The following is a 19,513-nucleotide window of genomic DNA, read 5'->3' as shown; positions in this document are numbered from 1 at the left end:
TTCCAATACAGAGTACTACCTTTCAGACTTGCCTCTGCTCCCAGAGTATTCACCAAATGTCTGGCAGTAATAGCAGCACACTTGCACAAACAAAGTGTCCATGTGTTTCCATATCTAGACGACTGGCTCATCAGAGGTCAATCTCTACAAGGAGCTCTCGCTTCTCTCAAACAATTACTGTACTCCATTCGATGGGCTTTCTCATCAATTATCAAAAGTCCCATCTTACTCCATCTCACCTGCTTCAATTCATAGGAGCAGAATTGAACACCATCCATTCAAAGGCCTTTCTACACTAGGATCGTGCAGAAACACTTTCCTTGTTGGCAAACTCGATTCACTCAAACAAACAAGCAACAGCTCATCAGTTTCTAACCTTACTAGGCCACATGGCCTCCACAGTTCGTCACTCCTATGGCAAGGCTCGCCATGAGAGTAACACAATAGACTTTAAGATCACAATGGATTCAAGCCATTCAACCACTGCATTCTCCAATTCAAGTAACCCACCAGCTACGTTCATCTCTACTTTGGTGGGTGAACAAGGACATTTTGCGCAAGGGCCTACCCTTCCAACAACCAGTCCCATAGATAACGTTAATTACAGATGCATCCACCTTGGGTTGGGGAGCTCACATAGACAACCTCCAAACCCAAGGTACTTGGAAAAAGCTCGAAGCAACGTTTCAAATCAATTTCCTGGAGCTACGAGCTATACGTTATGCACTACATGCATTCAAGGACTGCCTTTCACACAAGACTGTTCTCATCCAAACGGACAACACAGTTGCCATGTGGTACATCAACAAACAGGGAGGTACGGGCTCGTATCTCCTTTGTCAGAAACTGCACAGATTTGGGGCTGGGCCCCTGCACCACTCAGTGTTTTCTCCAGGCCACTTATCTGGCAGGTATTCACAACGTAGTAGCAGATCGACTCAGTCGTCAGTTCCAACCACACGAATGGTCCCTAGATCCCGCAGTTGCGACCAGGATATTTCAACGTTGGGGGACAACCAACGATAGACTTCTTTGCGTCACATCTGAATCACAAAGTGGACAAATTCTGTTCTCTACACAAACAGAAAAACCAGCCAGCCAAGGACGCCTTTGCTCGCCCTTGGAACTCAGGCCTTCTATACGCGTATCCTCCAATACCGCTCATAACCAAAACTCTTGTGAAGCTACAACAGAACAAGGGTCCATGATACTCATAGCCCCATATTGGCCTCAACAAGTATGGTTTCCCAAACTTCTCGACCTCTCAGTCAGGGATCCAATTCGACTGGGAGTAGCTCCCACTCTCATAACTCAGGATCAGGGTCGGTTGCGCCATCCCAACCTTCAATCCCTATCCCTGACAGCATGAATGTTGAAAGCTTGATTTTACAACCACTCAATCTTTCAACCAATGTATCTCAAGTACTTATAGCTTCACGTAAGCCTTCCACATGAAAGAACTATTCTTCGAAATGGAAAAGGTTTACTTTGTGGTGCAAACAACAGGATATTGATTCTTTCATCTGCCCCACTACTTCTCTACTAGACTACTTATACCATCTTTCAAACTCTGGTCTCCAGACTTCATCTGTAAGAGTCCATTTAAGTGCAATCTCAGCTTACCATAACAAGATGGGAGATGCACCAATATCCACACAACCTCTTGTCAGTAGGTTTATGAGGGGTTTAACTCAACTTAAACCACCAATTCGGCCACCAGTCACAGAATGGGACCTTAATCTGGTCTTAACAAGACTCATGCGTTCTCCTTTTGAACCCATGAATTCCTGTGATCTTAAATTTCTCACATGGAAGACTATCTTCCTCATAGCCATTATATCAGCTAGAAGAGTTAGTGACTTACAAGCACTTGTCACTTACTCACCCTACAGGAAATTCCTACATGACAGAGTGGTTCTCCGTACACATCCAAAATTCCTTCCCAAGGTAGTTACAGAATTCCACTTGAACCAATCCATTATTTTACCCATGTTTTTCCAAGGCCTCATTCTCATCAAGGAGAACGGGCCTTACATACCTTGGGACTGTAAGCGTGCTCAGCTCTTTGTCTCTTATGATCCAAACAAACCGGGAAAAGCAGTGGGTAAACATACTCTATCCAACCGGTTAGCAGATTGCATACAGTTTTGCTATGAAAAAGCAGGTCTTCCTCTCCAAGGGCGAGTAAAAGGCACATTCAGTAAGAGCAATGTCAACCTCAGCACACTATCGTTCAGTGCCAATCCTTGACATATGTAAAGCAGCAACATGGAGTTCTCTTCACACCTTTGCAGCTCATTACTGTTTGGACAAAGAAGGATGACAAGATTCTGCCTATGGACAATCTGTCTTAAAGAACTTGTTCCCAGTTTAATCCCAACTCCTTCTACATCCAACTACTGTGATCTTCGGCTGACTCGTTTCAACAACAATACTTCACTGTTGCTTCACTACAAAATGACTCGGCCTCTAGCTTGTTAATCACCCATATGTGAGGACTAGCATCCTGCTTGTCCTGGGATAAAGCAAAATTGCTTACCTTGGTTTTTTTTTTTTTTTTTTAAATTCTTTATTTATTCATTTTCATTTTATAACAAAGTAAAAGATGTTTCAGGTATGGTCACAGATTACTGAATTACAGAAAATAAATTCAAATTAGCGAAATAAGAAAAACCTATTTCCATATACTAAATGTTTGAAAATCCAGTTTCTTAATAAACAGGCAATTACACTAAACCTTAGTATTTCCTTTACCATACCCTTATTTAAACATTTATCATTATTTCAATACAGCAATCCCTAACTATAAGTGGAGGCAAGGAAAATTAATAAGAGAACTTTGGAAATATATTAACTAAAAACATAGCTTTAACATAGGACTAGCTGGAAGCTTTGAGTTTTACAACTGCCCCGTATCAGCCGGGGATGATGTAATGGGCCTACGGGCATCTACAAACTGACGAAGTTGATCAACCTGAAAGAAAATAACATTCCTTAAAGTACATCTGCAAGGATATCGAAGCTTAAATGAAAAGCCTAGCAAAATAACATCCTGTCTTAAAGTAAGGAATTCTCTCCTTCTGATTTGAGTAATTTGTGCTAAATCAGGATAGATACGTATTGCCCTGACCATAAAATAATAGGGGAAACTTTCGAAAGTAATTTTTCATAACTCCGTTTAAGTCTTGTACAGTTATAAAGCCACTAATAGTGTACTTCTGTCCAAACATCTGTCTCAGAGTTTTCAAGAAAACAGGTCAGGTTCACGGTATAGGTGGAGCAGGTGTAGATGTTAAATTGGGAGGTTTGTTATTCACAAATTTGCAAAAATTTATTGAGGGCATATTTTCTTCTGTATAACCCAAACCTTCCCTAAATAATCTCTTCAAAGTAAGAAACGGTATTTCTCCAGCTATTTTAGGAAAATTCAATACACGCAAATTGAGGTGTCTTATGTTATTTTCCAGGACTTCCAAACGCCTAGAGCAGGCCATTTGTTCTCTTATCACAGCTGCATTAACAGTTTGAAGAGTATGAATTTTCTTTTCAGCCTCTGTAACTTTGTTTGTGAATTCGCTGGCTTGAGTCTGTACTTCTAATATTCTCTGTTGAAAATTATAGTTCAGAGAGTCCATTTTATTTTCAAGTCTCTTTATAGCTTGGCCCTGGCCCGCCATCAAATCCCACAGTGACTCAAGCGTCACTGCCTCCGGTCTAGTTGTTAGGAACAGGGACTCACCCTCAGCGACGGGCGGCTTGACAATCGGGAGTCCAGTTGGCAGCAGCCCTTCTCCTCCTCCTCCAGGGCTTGTCACCATCTCTGGAGTCCTCCAAGGTGCCTCTCCGACCGGGACACTGCCTTCTCAGGTGGCTTCCTTCGCTCTCGCCTTCTGCTCCGAATCACTCTCCAACCCCCCCCCCCCTCCCCCCGTCGCCCCGGCCACGTCATCAGCCTGCGACCGGGGAGAGATTCGGTTGGGGTCACACTGTGCCGGAGGCGGCCTGGCATTGGGGCTGAGGGAGTTCCCCCGCTCTCTCTCCCCGCTCTCTCTCGCAAGGGCTCTCTCTCGCAAGGGCTCTCTCTCGCAAGGGCTCACACCGGACTCCCCGGCTCCCTCCACTAAATCCAGCTGGCGCATAAACCGCACGATGTCAAGCTGCCCCGGAGGTGGTAAGGATTCAGGTGGGAAAATCCTCACTTTACCTTTTCTTTTTGATGGCATATCTCAGTAGAAAATCAAGAATTTTTTGAGGAAATACCGGAGCGATGCGGTCTATGACCCGCCTATGCCGCCATCTTGCCTCCTCCCACCTTGTAATAGGTGTTATCCCAGGACAGCAGGATGTAGTCCTCATGAAACCCACCCACCACCCTGCGGAGTTGGGTCTCATACCTTTTATGTTATTTTTTGCTAAAGCTTATTACATACGAGACTAGAGTGAGACCCCTGTGGCAGAGAATATCATGGCATGCTGGGCATGCTCAGTGGCCTCACAGTGCCAGTCAAAAGTTTCTAGAAACTTTGACAGAAAGTTTTCCCGCAATAGGGCTCTGTCAGTGACGTCACCCATATGTGAGGACTACATCCTGCTGATGGAAGGTAGATCCTGGGATCTACCTTCCATTACAAAAGGAAACTTTACTGCTTAAAATGTGAATCTATAAGTTATTTTGTTTAATATTGTTATTCCTGTTTATTATGTATATCTATTTCTTTCACTGTTAATTATGTAAGTTTATCAACCATGCTGTCAATGTATTGTTAAACCATCACGTAACTACTATTCTTAATTCACTTTATATGAAAGCTCTTATGTTATTCTGTAAAAATAAGAATCCCATATCTTATTTAACCTAACTGTTCAATGTAAATCAATGTGATATTTCGATCGAATGTCTGTATATAAAAACAAATAAATAAATTAAATAAATAAACTTTGTACTTAAAAGTTTTGTCTTTTTATTTTGTGTATTCTGTAGGATATTGAAGCAAAAAAAGAAGCACAGAAAGAAAAGGAAATTGATGAACAAGAAGCAAATGCCTCTGCTTTTCACAGAAGCAGCACTCCTCTAGACAAAGACATTATAAACACGGGGATCTATGAGTCTGCTGGCAAACAGACATTGCCGCTGGTACAATTGATACAGCAGTTGTTGAGGTAAACAAATGCCAATACTGTCAAATTCCATACATAACAAAATCTGTAATTTGCAAAGAAGTTTTGTTTTTTAGAAAATGGTATAACAAGGTCTGCAATTCTTATTTTTATATGAATCTTGTACTGAAGTTAATTCATTTTCGGAATTAATGAGTCTGTTGCTTATGAACAAAATTGCCATTTACACAGAAAGGTATTTATTTGAGTGTTCCATACGGAATTAGCAGTCTGCTAGGGAATTAGCAATCTGTTGTTATTTAGGAGAGTTGTGGGTGGATCCTTGGACCGGTGGCAGATGACCACGCCCCCGGAGGGAAAGATCCTGAGAGGGACCTCTGGTCAGGCTCAGAGTTAGTTCTTTTATTAGACAGTATACTGAACCACCAGAGGTGGCAGTAGTGAGCTGGAATGCCCGGCTGGGCTGTAGTCCCTCAGATACTGGAACAGCGATCCCTGGAGGCTGAGCTGTAGAGAAACTGAAATATAGTGAGTAGGCAGGGTATGCAGAGTTTATGTACCGAACTGATGGTAACACTCACATAATGTCTCGTAGAAGCCCAGGAGCTGGAATGTATAGGCCCTTGAGGAGTGAGTACCTGGTTCCAGGGAAAGCTCTGAGAAGAGCAATGGTAACTCACTGATGTAGTTGGCAGTGATGACTTCCAGGCAGAAGAGAACATAAGAAAATGCCATTCTGGGTCAGACCAAGGGTCCATCAAGCCCAGCATCCTGTCTCCAACAGTGGCCAATCCAGGCCACAAGAACCTGGCAAGTACCCAAAAACTATTCCATGTTACCATTGCTAATGGCGGTGGCCATTTTCTAAGTGAACTTAATAGCAGGTAATGGACTTCCCCTCCAAGAACTTATCCAATTCTTTTTTAAACACAGCTATACCAACTGCACCAACCACATCTTCTGGCAACAAATTCCAGAGTTTAATTTTGCGTTGAGTAAAAAAGAACTTTCTCCGATTAGTTTTAAATGTGCCCCATGCTAACTTCATGGAGTGCCCCTAGTCTTTCTATTATCCGAAAGAGTAAATAACCGATTCACTTCTATCCGTTCTAGACCTCTCATGATTTTAAACATCTCTATCATATCCTCCCTTAGCCGTCCCTTCTCCAAGCTGAAAAGTCCTAACCTCTTTAGGGGGAGCTATTCCGTTCCCCTTATAATTTTGGTAGCCCTTCTCTGTACCTTCTCCATCGCAATTATATCTTTTTTTGAGATGAGGCGACCAGAATTGTACACAGTATTCAAGGTGCGGTCTCACCATGGAGCGATACAGAGGCATTATGATATTTTCTGTTTTATTCACCATTCCCTTTCTAATAATTCCCAAAATTCTGTTTGCTTTTTTGACTGCCGCAGCACACTAACCGACGATTTCAATGTGTTATCCACTATGACGCCTAGATCTCTTTCTTGGGTTGTAGCACCTAATATGGAACCCAACATTGTGTAATTATAGCATGGGTTATTTTTGCCTATATGCATCACCTTGCACTTATCCACATTAAATTTCATCTGCCATTTGGATGCCCAATTTTCCAGTCTCACAAGGTCTTCCTGCAATTTATCACAATCTGCTTGTGATTTAACTACTCTGAACAATTTTGTGTCATCTGCAAATTTGATTATCTCACTTGTCGTCTTTCTTTCCAGATCATTTATAAATATATTGAACAGTAAGGGTCCCAATGCAGATCCCTGAGGCACTCCACTGCCGACTCCCTTCCACCGAGAAAATTGTCCATTTAATCCTACTCTCTATTTCCTGTCTTTTAGCCAGTTTGCAATCCACGAAAGGACATCGCCGCTTATCCCATGACCTTTTACTTTTCCTACAAGCCTCTCATGAGGAACTTTGTCAAACGCCTTCTGAAACCGGTTCACCTCTATCCACGTGTTTATTAACTCCTTCAAAAAAGTGAAGCAGATTTGTGAGGCAAGACTTTCCTTGGGTAAAGCCATGCTGACTTTGTTCCATTAAACCATGTCTTTCTATATGTTCTGTGATTTTGATGTTTAGAACACTTTCCACTATTTTTCCTGGCACTGATGTCAGGCTAACCGGTCTGTAGTTTCCCGTATCACCCCTGGAGCCCTTTTTAAATATTGGGGTTACATTTGCTAACCTCCAGTCTTCAGGTACAATGGATGATTTTAATGATAGGTTACAAATTTTTACTAATAGGTCTGAAATTTCATTTCTTAGTTCCAGGTGATTTACTACTGTCCAGGTGATTTACTACTCTTCAGTTTGTCAATCAGGTCTACCACATCTTCTAGGTTCACCGTGATTTGATTCAGTCCATCTGAATCATTACCCATGAAATCCTTCTCCATTATGGGTACCTCCCCAACATCCTCTTCAGTAAACACCGAAGCAAATAAATAATTTAATCTTTCTGTGATGGCCTTATCTTCTCTAAGTGCCCCTTTAACCCCTCGATCATCTAGTGGTCCAACTGACTCCCTCACAGGTTTTCTGCTTCGGATATATTTAAAAAAGCAAATACTGTGAGTTTTTGCCTCTACAGCCAACTTCTTTTCAAATTCTCTCTTAGCCTGTCTTATCAATGTCTTACATTTAACTTGCCAACGTCTATGCTTTATCCTATTTTCTTCTGTTGGATCCTTCTTCCAATTTTTGAATGAAGATCTTTTGGTTAAAATAGCTTCTTTCCCCTTCCCTTTTAACCCTGCCGGTAATCGTTTTCCCTTCTTTCCACCTTTCTTAATGTGTGGAATACGGAGCAAGTCTGGGAACGAGGGCCCTCGAGGAGCGAGTACCGGTTCCAGACTGTCACCTGAAAAACAAAGGAGAGAGCGAGGCCCCCGAGGAGCTGGTACCCCTGGTAAGTCCGAGGAGGCAGAGTAGTTTATGTAGAGTAACCCTTGCTAACTCAATCTGTTAGCAAATTCTAAAACCTCATATATCCGTTGCGGGTGATGTTATCTCAGGGGGACGCCCCTGAGTTTCGCGCCCCTAGGCCTCTAGGAAACATGGAGGGTTGCAGCGTCTAGCCGGTCCGGGGATGCTGGAGGACTTCGGCAGAAGGACGCCGCAGCAGCCAATCTTTCCGCGGGCGAAGAGGGAGGTGCCAAAGAGGTAAGGAGGGCGGAGACACAACACTGAGCTCCTGCTATTTGTTTATTTTTGGGCATATATTTGTACGTTTTATTTTTTTGGCATCACACACCTACTAAGCCTAACCATCTAAACTTGGGGTAAATTTTAAAAAAGTTGCTCACAATCAAAGGCCCATATACATGAGTATAAGGGCCAAGCATGAGCAACTCTTATTTTAAAACCAGCAAATTATGTGAAATATGCACGTGCATGAGCAGCCAAATGCGCAGAAAAAAGGGGTGGATTTGGGGTGGGTCAGGGGCATTCCAGGGCAGGGCCAACATTTATGTGCATGAATCCCATTTTAAATCTGACGAATGCAGCGCACATTGGATTGTTAGCTGTGCATCTTTACTTGTGCTCCTGATTGGGTTTAAGTCTTAAAAAAAAAAAAAAAAAAAAAGTCGTTATAGGCAAAACCTGACTGAGTGAGGGGGTCTGGGTAAACTGAGGGGAGTGTACACTGAAGAACCAGAGGGATCTTGGTGACCTAAATAGAGTAGACAAACTGGCAGACAACTTGGTCAAACAGATTATTTCCTTCACTCGCGGATGCTTTAAAATGTGCTCACTTGTGCATGTAAAAGCCGACAAATCTAAAGGCAAAATATGCGATTAATGTTTACTTGTGTAACTGCTTAAAATTAGGGGCACACATACACAAGCAAGGTGTATTTTAATTAGTACCTACGCATTTGCATGAACGATTTTAAATTCCTGTATATGTGGTTGCACATGCACTCATTTAAAAGTTATCGCCAGGGACAGTAGCTTTCAAACTAATGTGTGGGCACACTGTGTGTGCATTGGCACGTGCCAAGATATGCGGCCATTTTATAACTTGAGTGAGTATATGCGCGCACGTTATAAAATAACATGGTTGTGCACATGTGCCTAATTTTAAGTGGGCACACAAATTCTGCTTTTAATTAAGACTGATTTTAAGAGATGCGTGCCCACGCCATTGCTAATTTCACCAGCTCTTCTACCAGTTCGCCCAGTTACGAGCTAGGTCCTCCAAAGCCCCTTAGTTTAATAGCCTTCACTCCCCCCAGTTAGCCCAGACTCTTAAACTCCTTTAGATATGGTTAGTTTTCCTTTTTTTTTTTTTTTTTTAAATTTACACCTTCTCCGTAGCAGAAGTAAACTTACATGATATTTATTTTATTAATTTATTAATTTAGGTTTTTTATACCGGCATTCATGAACAAGTCACATCATGCTGGTTTACATAGTAACAGGGGTGCATAGAACAGTAGAACTAAACTTGTGCAGGGGGAAGCAGTTACAAAAAACAGGGGTAAGATAACTGGGAGAGAGAAAAAAGGAACGGTGGGGCGTAAAGATTTGTACAGGGATAATAACTTAATAACAATAACTTAATGAATATTTACAGTAGCATTGTTACAGTAGCAGGTGATGGTTATAAGTTGTCCGGGAAGGCTTGATATTAGACCTGGGCGCCTACCCAGGTGCATAAGTATTTGCATGTACATCTTTCAGCCCCACCCCAGAATGCCTATGTATCACCCAGACTTCATCTAATTGATGCTTCCTTTTGAATTAGAGTGAGACGGGCACAGAGTGGGAAATAGGTGTGTATCTGGGCACTTTTAAAATATGGTGTGCCTGTGCAAGCCCATTTTGTGCACGCATTCCCTAATTGATGCGCACGCTGGGCTTTTAAAATTCACCTTTCAGGTCTTAAACATGCACTCAATAATTTTTTTTTTTGATGCTTAAAAATAATTAGTGTCTGGGTAGCTAAGATGGCAGCGTGATGTGGGCTGTTAGCTGCTTTTTGCTTTCCATCTCTTTTATCTCTGTTATGCCATCAGAGTGCAGCAGCAGCTTATTTCATCTTTTATGCCAGCAGTCTAGCACTAGTAGGGGCTGAAGACTCTGTTGCAAGAACCAGTGAAGGAGCACCCGTCTTGCCTGGAGAAACAACATTCAGCCCTAAAGATCCTAGGTTGCCTCCTGCGGAGAGACTAACCATTTGCTACTATCGGAGATGCATACCGATGTCGTCTTGGCGACTACTCCCTTGGTGGGGGATGTAGGTGGAACGGTGCCTGAGCAGATATCTGCATCGTTCCTGCTTGGAGAGTTGAGTATGAATAACTCTGCAGCCCGACTGTCCTGTTCTCCAGTTGTGCCTCAGGGAGGATCTTTTGCATCATTTGAACTTGCATTGTTGGGCAGTGGAAGGCCAACTTTGCAAGATCTTACCAGTGAGTCCTTTCCTTTGATTGACAAGCTGGCAGTGGTTATGTTAGATGCTATCTGGGACTTAAGATTCCAACAATAAAATTGATCATCTGACCACTGAGTTTCAATCCACTAAGATTGAAAGTGACTCTCAATTTGCTAATATTCATGAAAAGCTGGCCGATCATACAATTAAAGATATGCAAGTCTAAAGCATCTGAAGACAAGGACTCAGTGTATGGAATTTCTAGAACATCAAGTCAGATATTTAATCTTAAGATTTCTAAATTTTCCTAAAGTTTTTGGAGACACACCACTTACCACATTTAAAAAAGTATTTTGTGGGTATACTGTAGTTTTATTTGGGACAAATTCCTTCAATTAATAAAGCTATTTTCCTCCCTGTTAACCATGGAGTGAACCCTCAGAATTTTCAGCCTGTTTCCCTCAATATTGCTGACAATTTGTCTCAGTTTCTTGAAAGCTCAGGGGTTGAAGTAGCTGAACGCTCCACTCTGTTAGTTTTTTATCTTTGAGCAAGATGTTAAGTTATGAAGAGATTTTTAAAAATTCTATCCTCTCTTTCTTGGACAGAAGGTTCTTATTTTTCCTTATTTTACTTAGTCTACACAGGAGAGGAAGAAAAGCTTTATTGCACTATGATCTAAAACTTCCACATTGTTATTCTTTTGTGTTACTATATCCTTATAAATGTATTGTCAGAGATTATAATTTTCTTTTTCTTTGTTCTTGAACAATTAAGATACTTTTTAGAATCCCAAACTCAGCCAACAATACCTGCTAGCTGTTTAGCAGGAGAATTGAATAGATCCATCGCAGAAAGACTAAACAAATTCTTTGATTCAGTGTTTACTGAAGAGAATGTTGGGGAGATACCCATTCCAAAGACCGTTTCAAGGGTGATGATTCAGATGAACTGAATGAAATCACGGAGAACCTGAAGATGTAGTAGGCCAGATTGACAAACTAAAGAGTAGTAAATCACCTGGACCGGATGGTATAAACCCCAGGATTCTGAAAGAACTGAAAAATGAAATTTCAGACTATTACAATTCATTTGTAACCTATTATTAAAATCATCCATTGTACCTGAAGACTGGAAGGTGGCCAGTGTAACCCCGATATTTAAAAAGGGCTCCAGGAGTGATCCGGGAAACGATAGATCGTGAAAAAATCATGGAAACTGTTATAAAGAATAAACTCACAAAACATTAAAATAGACATGATTTAATGGGACACACAAGCATGGATTTACCCAAGGGAAGTCTTTCCTCACAAATCATCTACATTTTTTTTTTTAAGGGGTGCATAAACATGTGGACAAAGGTGAACCGGTAGAGGTGGTGTATTTGGATTTTCAGAAGGCATTCAACAAAGTCCCTCATGAGAGGCTTCTAAGAAAACTAAAAAGTCATGGGATAGGAGGCGATGTCCTTTTGTTGATTGCAGACTGGTTAAAAGACAGGAAATGGAGAGTAGGCTTAAATGGTCTGTTTTCACAGTGGAGTGCCTCAGGCATCTGTACTTGGACTGGTGCTTTGTATTATATTCATAAATGATCTGGAAAGAGGTACGACGAGTGAGGTGATCAGATTTGTGGATGAAACAATATTATGCAGAGTAATTAAATCTCAAGCAGATTGTGAAATTGCAGGATGACCTTGTGAGACTGGAAGATTGGATTTCCAAATGGCAGATGAAATTTAAAGAAGACAAGTGCAAGGTGATGCATATAGGTAGGTTGCATCTTAGGAGTTACCAACAAAAAAAGAGATCCAGGCATCATAGTGGACATTGAAATTGTCAGCCCAGTGTGCTGTGGCAGTCAAAAAAGCAAACGGAATGTTGGAATTATTAGGAAGGGAAAGGCAAATACAACAATGGATGTCATAATGCCTCTGTATCGCTCTATGGTGAGTCTGCACCTTGAATACTACGTGCAATTCTAATTGCCGCCTCTCAAAAAAGATATAGTTGCCCTGCCCGCCCATTCAGAAAAGCCCCGGGACATACGCGTGTCCCGGGGCTTTATGTGCGCCGCCGGGCCTTTTGAAAATAGGCCTGGTGCGCGCAACCCCTTATGCGCATAAATCCTCGAAAATCTGCCCCATACAGTTTACTGCAATTTAAACTGGCTGCATAATAAGTGCAAATATCTTAAACTTTTAGTAGTGCAAATACTAGTGAGGCTTAAGCCATCTTAACCACTGAAATTAAGAAAAGAACTTTCACCCTCTGCTTTAAAGTTTACCAGAAATATTTTATTGCAGTTAAACATTCAAGCAGTTTCCCAGCTTAGCTTCTACACCATTCTAAACAATGACGAATCAACTTTCTAGAGTTTAAAGTTTACAGGGAATCAATTATTGCAGCCAAATATTCATGCAGTGGTAGGGTTTTGTTCTGAATACTCCATAGTGGACTTAGTAACATTAAATAAACTTTTAGTAGCTTCAAGGCAAATCTTTTATAGATTACTGCAGCTTTTAACATTCCCATATCAAAATACATGCCATACTGGGTCAGACCAAGGGTCCATCAAGCCCAGCATCCTGTTTTCAACAGTGGCCAATCCAGGCCATAAGAACCTGGCAAGTACCCCAAAACTGTCTATTCCATCTTACCGTTGCTAGTAAGAGCAGTGGCTATTTTCTAAGTGAACTTAATAGCAGGTAATGGACTTCTCCTCCAAGAACTTATCCAATCCTTTTTTTAAACACAGCTATACTAACTGCACTAACCAAATCCTCTGGCAACAAATTCCAGAGTTTGATTGTGTGTTGAGTAAAAAAGAACTTTCTCCGATTAGTTTTAAATGTGCCACATGCTAACTTCATGGAGTGCCCCCTAGTCTTTCTATTATCCGAAAGATACATAACAGAGGGATGCATTAAATTCCCCCATCTAAATCTTATTCACCTTTCAATTCCCTTTTGGCTGAAATACATGATAGAGAGAGAAATTCAGGGAATTCTAACTGTGTATGAGGGTTGCCATCTGGTTCTGCTTCTCCTTCTTCCTCACCTTTCATGTGGTTTTATAGCAGGATTGCTGATGGCACTTGTTATGAATCGCTGCCCGCGGGTCTCCCCGCAAGCAGGCACTCACCATTTGCTGCTTTTCTTCACCAATGCGGCAGGACGCTGCCATTGGGCCTGCCCACGCGGCCGGAGCCGCGGACTTGTTTGTTCCCTATGGCCCGGAGGCCGCCCATCGAGACACCCTTCACCGCGGTCGGAGCCGCGGACTTGTCTGCCTTTCTCTTCGCGGCTGGAGCCGCCTCTGACGTCCTCCGCCCTCGGGGCCTCCTGCAGCGGCGGGAGCCGCTGCCGTCATCAGGCCCAGCCTGCGTCTGTTTGCGATGACGCTGTGCAGTCCACTGTCCACGTCCTGCACAGCCCTGCTTCCTGCTCCTTAGGCGCCGGCACGTGCCTCTCTGCAAGATTTAAAGGGCCAGGCACAGGAAGTGTGCCGGCCCCACCTAGGGAGTGGACTTCCTCTACCAGCCCTATAAAAGGGCTGCTCCGTCAGTCAGTCTTTGCCTTGCATCGGAGTTGCTTCACTCTGGAGGCTCCTGCCTGCCAGAGCTCCATCAAGTCTTCTTCTTCTTCTCCATGGAGTTCTTGTTGTTTCGTCTCGCCATGTCAAGTTACGTCTTCGTTGCCTGAGGTCCCTGTCCAGGTGTCCTGGTGTCTCGCTTTGATCCTACGTTTCCTGATGATCCAGGTTCCTTGATGTCTGCTCCTGTGTCGTCGTCTTCAGCGCTCTTGAGCCTTCTGGTACCTGTTAGGCCGGGGGTCCCTCGGATGATGTCGTGCCCGAGCGTGGACTAGCCTACAGGTGGACAGGTGTCCTGTGCTCCTGAGCCATCATGTCCTGCCAGCCGTTGGTGGAGCTTCGGACGACATTGGCTCCGTCAGAGTACTGCTTTGACTGGATCCTTCCCTGCGCTCGTACCGCTACAGCGTGGTCCGTGACCAGCCTCCTCGGGCTGTGTAGGGTGCGCAGTGGGACAGGGTGGTCCGCGACTCAGTCCCGCGGGTGGGCTGAGTAGGGCGCCTTGATAGACAGTGCCGATGTCCTTCCGCCCAGCTTCTCTTCTCGTCTGGACTTCGTCAGTTCCTCGTCTCGTCCTGGATGCTGTTGCATCACTTTTGGTATCATGTCTTGTTCCTGATGTCGTCGCATCGACCCTGATCTGGGATGTCGTCGCATCGACCACTGGTCCGTGATGTCTTCGCATCAGCTTTGGTGTCAAGTCTTCGTCTGCGATGCCATTGCATCTATCCTGCTGTCATGTCTTCGTCTGTGATGCGTTGCATCGATCCTGCTGTCACGTCTTCGTCCGCGATGCTGTTGCATCGATCTGCTGTCAAGTCTTCATCCGTAATGCCATTGCATCGATCCTGCTGTCATGTCTTCGTGTCAAAGCCAGTCTGCCCTCGACCTCAGGCCAGGCCTGCTGTTCCACGCAGCAGGTCCGAAAGGGCTCGGAATGGTCGGAGGACCATTCACATTCCAACATCATCTGTTGTTGGCCATGGGAGCTTGCCGGCCTGGCAGAGGGTTAGACAGTCAGCCATGGTGGAACACGCCGTCAACCCTCTGTTCGGTCCTGGACTCGTCTGGGGTCGGGCTGAGGCCCAAGGGAACACTAAAACAACCCTAGTGTAACAGAATGCAAGGCCTTTCGAGGTCGTATGTACAACAGCTCTGGAAATCTGGAACTGGACCTCCTTCATGTCAAGGAGCTCACCCATTTATAGCACCTGGCCACCAATTTTGGGAAACCTGCTGATTTATTCTGGCCCTGCCTACTCTGGCTCATCCTTTCTCAGATCTAGGTTCTGGGAATTCTGGGAATTGTAGTCCCCATTGTCATCCATCATAACTTTTCTTTACTTTGGCTTGTAGCTAGATCCTTTCTAGGGACCTTTGAGCAGGGACTATCATGAATACTACCAATTCATTACAGCTGTTATCAAACACGTCACTGCTATGAGGATCTTAACTATGAGAAGATTCTCTTCACGAGATACTTCATCCACTGGATAGTTAAAAAGAGAGAACATTGGGTACCATTTGGTCATGTGCCCTATCACAGTAGAAATATATTACTGACATTCTCACAGGACAAGCAGGATGGTAGTCCTCACATATGGGTGAAATCACAGGATGGAGCCCTATCACGGAACACTTTTTGTCAAAGTTTCCAGAACTTTGACTGGCCCCTACTGGGCATGCCCAGTATAGCACTAACCCTGCAGCCAGTCTTCTTTTTTCCACGCAGCAGTAGCCTCGCGGTAAAGGAGCTCTGCAGAGATTCCAGACAGGAATTTTCCTCATGGAATTGCTAAAAGTTAATTTGCCCTACAGGGGTCCCTCCTTTAACTTTTTTCAGACCGCGGTACTCCGGTAAGTTTTTACCCGTTTTCCGTCGATTACTTTCGATCTGGAAAGGAATACGACAAGTGACGTTATCAAATTTGCGGATGATACAAAATTATTCAGAGTAGTTAAATCACAAGCAGACTGTGATACATTACAGGAGGACCTTGCAAGACTGGAAGATTGGGCATCCAAATGGCAGATGAAATTTAATGTGGACAAGTGCAAGGTGTTGCATATAGGGAAAAATAACCCTTGCTGTAGTTACACGATGTTAGGTTCATATTAGGAGCTACCACCCAAGAAAGAGATCTAGGCGTCATAGTAGATAATACATTGAAATCGTCGGCTCAGTGTGCTGCAGCAGTCAAAAAAGCAAATAGAATATTAGGAAGGGAATGGTTAATAAAACGGAAAATGTCATAATGCCTCTATATCACTCCATGGTGAGACAACACCTTGAATACTGTGTAAAATTCTGGTCGCCGTATCTCAAAAAAATATAGTTGCAATGGAGAAGGTACAGAGAAGGGCAACCAAAATGATAAAGGGGATGGAACAGCTCCCCTATGAGGAAAGGCTGAAGAGGTTAGGGCTTTTCAGCTTGGAGAAGAGACGGCTGAGGGGGGATATAATAGAGGTCTTTAAGATCATGAGAGGTCTTGAACGAGTAGATGTGACTCGGTTATTTACACTTTCGAATAACAGAAGGACTAGGGGGCATTCCATGAAGTTAGCAAGTAGCACATTTAAGACTAATCGGAGAAAATTCTTTTTCACTCAACACACAATAAAGCTCTGGAATTTGTTGCCAGAGGATGTGGTTAGTGCAGTTAGTGTAGCTGGGTTCAAAAAAGGTTTGGATAAGTTCTTGGAAGAGAAGTCCATTAACTGCTATTAATCGTTTACTTAGGGAATAGCCACTGCTATTAATTGCATCAGTAGCATGGGATCTTCTTGGTGTTTGGGTAATTGCCAGGTTCTTGTGGCCTGGTTTGGCCTCTGTTGGAAACAGAATGCTGGGCTTGATGGACCCTTGGTCTGACCCAGCATGGCAATTTCTTATGTTCTTATGAGTTTGGCCCTCGCGGCCTACTGGCCGTCGACCGTACCACGGCTCGATTTTTTTTCTATGGTCATGGTGTCGGGGTTCCGTCGGTGCCCGGACTGTAATTGCACCATGTCCATCACAGACCCCCCATAAAGTCTGTGGTATGAGTCTAGGACGTGAGCACGATGTCTTGACGTGCACCAAATGTGCCCTAATGACACCAAAAGGTCGCAAGGCCAGAATGGAGAAGATGGAACTTCTCTTCCGTGCTCAAACCCCGAGTCCGTCCACTGCATAGACGTCGTCGGAACTGGCACAGTCAACTTCGTGCCAGCATCGTCCACCGACCGGTGACTCTCCGGCATCGATGACATCTCGGCCTTCGACACCCTATACTCCCCCTCATGACCGAGGGGATTGTAGAGACAAACATCGCCTTTCCTGTCGTGTAGCCAGATGGACTCAGAACAAATGGGTATAGTATGCTCGTGCTAGCAGTTGGAGACGGATCTGACGTCAGCACGGGTATATATACCCCCACAGGAAGCATAGCAACTTAGTAATTTCCGTCTCCAAAGCAGTTTGGAGAGTCTGTACGCTCGCTGAGCGTGTTTCCAAATCTACTTTCTACTTTCTTTTTCCTAAATTTCTACAGCACCATCGAGCCCTGCACACCTGTGGTGATACCCTAAGGTCCCTCCCCCAGTGAGTTTCCCGGGGTGATTTCCGTGATCCCCCGGAGGTCTAAGTCCTTGGTCCGGTGGCCGAATCGCGGCAGGGACATAGCCCTTGGGCGAGGCTCGGGCGGGGCGAACGAGGCGCCTCAGTCCCGGCGTGGACGAGGCAGCGGGTGCATTTCCTCAAAGCGCGGCGGTGAAGGTACTTGCCCTCTCCCCCCGCAGCCAGAGACCGCCCGGGTTCCAGCCGGGAAGCGCCGAGGATCAGGTAAGGCGTACATCTCTTACTTGTTGGTCTCCAAGGAACGAGGATTGGCGGCGTGGCCCGTAGACGGCACGCCGTGGAAGGGCGCCATTTTGTTGGCCTTACTCAGGTATTGAGCGCCCATGATAGGCGCAGGTCTATGACTAAGCCGCATATTGCTGAGAGCATATTGCATATCATTGAGTGTATATTGCTAAGCCGCATATTGCTGAGAGCACATTGCTTATTGTTCAGCGTACATTGCTAAGCCGCATATTGCTGAGAGCACATTGCTTATTGTTCAGCGTACATCGCTAAGCCGCATATTGCTGAGAGCATATTGCATATTATTGAGTGTATATTGCTAGCCGCCTATTGCTGAGAGCATATTGGATATCATTGAACGTATATTGCTAGCCGCATATTATTGAGCGCCTCTTCTGTTCAGCGTATATTGCTGCCGTATATTATTGGGCGCCTGTTCTGTTCAGCGTATATTGCTGCTGCTTATTATTGAGCGTCTGTTCTGTTAAGCGTATATAGCTGCCGCATATTATTGAGCACCTGTTGTATTGAACGCCTGTTAGATTAAGCGTATATTGCTGCCGCATATTATTATTATTAAGCGCCTGTTATATTAAGTGTCTATTGTTACCGCTTTCCATTAAGCGCATATTTCCTGGCGTGTAGCCAGATGGACTCAGAACGAATGGGACAGTATCCTCGTGCTAGCAGTTGGAGACGGATCTGACGTCAGCACGGGGGTGTATATATCCCCACAGGAAGCGTAGCAACTCAGTAATTTCCGTCTCCAAATCAGTTTGGAGTGCCTGCACGCTAGTTGAGCGTGCTTTCCAAGACTACTTTAATTTTTCTCTTTCTTATAATTCTAGATTCTACTTTTTCCTTTTTGCAAAAAGAAAGAAGAAAATCGAGCCCCGCGCTCCTGCGGTGATACGCGAAGGTCACTCCCCCAGTTGAGCTTCCCGGAGTGATTTTCGTGGTCTCCCGGAGGTGGAAGTCCTCGGTCTGGCCGAATCGCGGCAGGGACACAGCCCCCGGGCGAGGTTCGGGTGAGGCTTTCGAGGCGCCTCGGTCCCGGCGTGGACGAGGCAGCGGGTGCATATCCTCAAACGCGGCGGTGAAGGTACTTGCCCTCTCCCCCCGCAGCCGGAGACCGCCCAGGTTCCAGCCGGGAAGCGCCGAAGATCAGGTAAGGCGTACATCTCTTCTTTCTGGTCTCCGAGGAACAGAGGATCGGCGGCGTGGCACGCCGTGGAGGACGCCATTTTGGGGCCTTGTTCAGGTATGAGCGCCCGTAATAGGCGCGGCTCTGTTCCTCCTTGAGCGTATATTGCCTCATTTCTGTGAGCATATGCTACTTATTGGCTGCCACTGAGCGGGTATTGCTGACCGCCTATTGCTGAGAGCATATTGAATGCCATTGAGCGTATATTGCTAAACGCATATTGCTGAGAGCCTATTGTCGGCTATTGAGCGCCTATTGCTAACCGCTTATTGCTGAAAGCTTATTGACTGCCATTGAGCGTGTATTGCTAACCGCATATTGCTGAGAGCCTATTAAATGCCATTGAGCGTGTATTGCTAACCGCATATTGCTG

At 44.4% G+C, this 19,513-nt stretch overlaps 1 protein-coding gene across 1 annotated transcript in view; it reads left to right on the top strand.

The window, feature by feature from the left end:
- Positions 1–19,513, top strand: part of LOC115092958 (E3 ubiquitin-protein ligase HERC2-like) — a 2,733,734-nt gene that overhangs the window by 459,453 nt on the left and 2,254,768 nt on the right. The window contains 1 exon segment of the mRNA XM_029604466.1: positions 4,982–5,160. Coding sequence (XP_029460326.1) covers positions 4,982–5,160 — 179 coding nt within the window.

The sequence above is a fragment of the Rhinatrema bivittatum genome, chromosome 5, assembly GCF_901001135.1.
Source record: "Rhinatrema bivittatum chromosome 5, aRhiBiv1.1, whole genome shotgun sequence".
Taxonomy (NCBI): Eukaryota; Metazoa; Chordata; class Amphibia; order Gymnophiona; family Rhinatrematidae; genus Rhinatrema; species Rhinatrema bivittatum.
The sequence above is the reverse complement of the archived record's forward strand: the minus strand, read 5'-3'. Positions and strand labels throughout refer to the sequence as shown.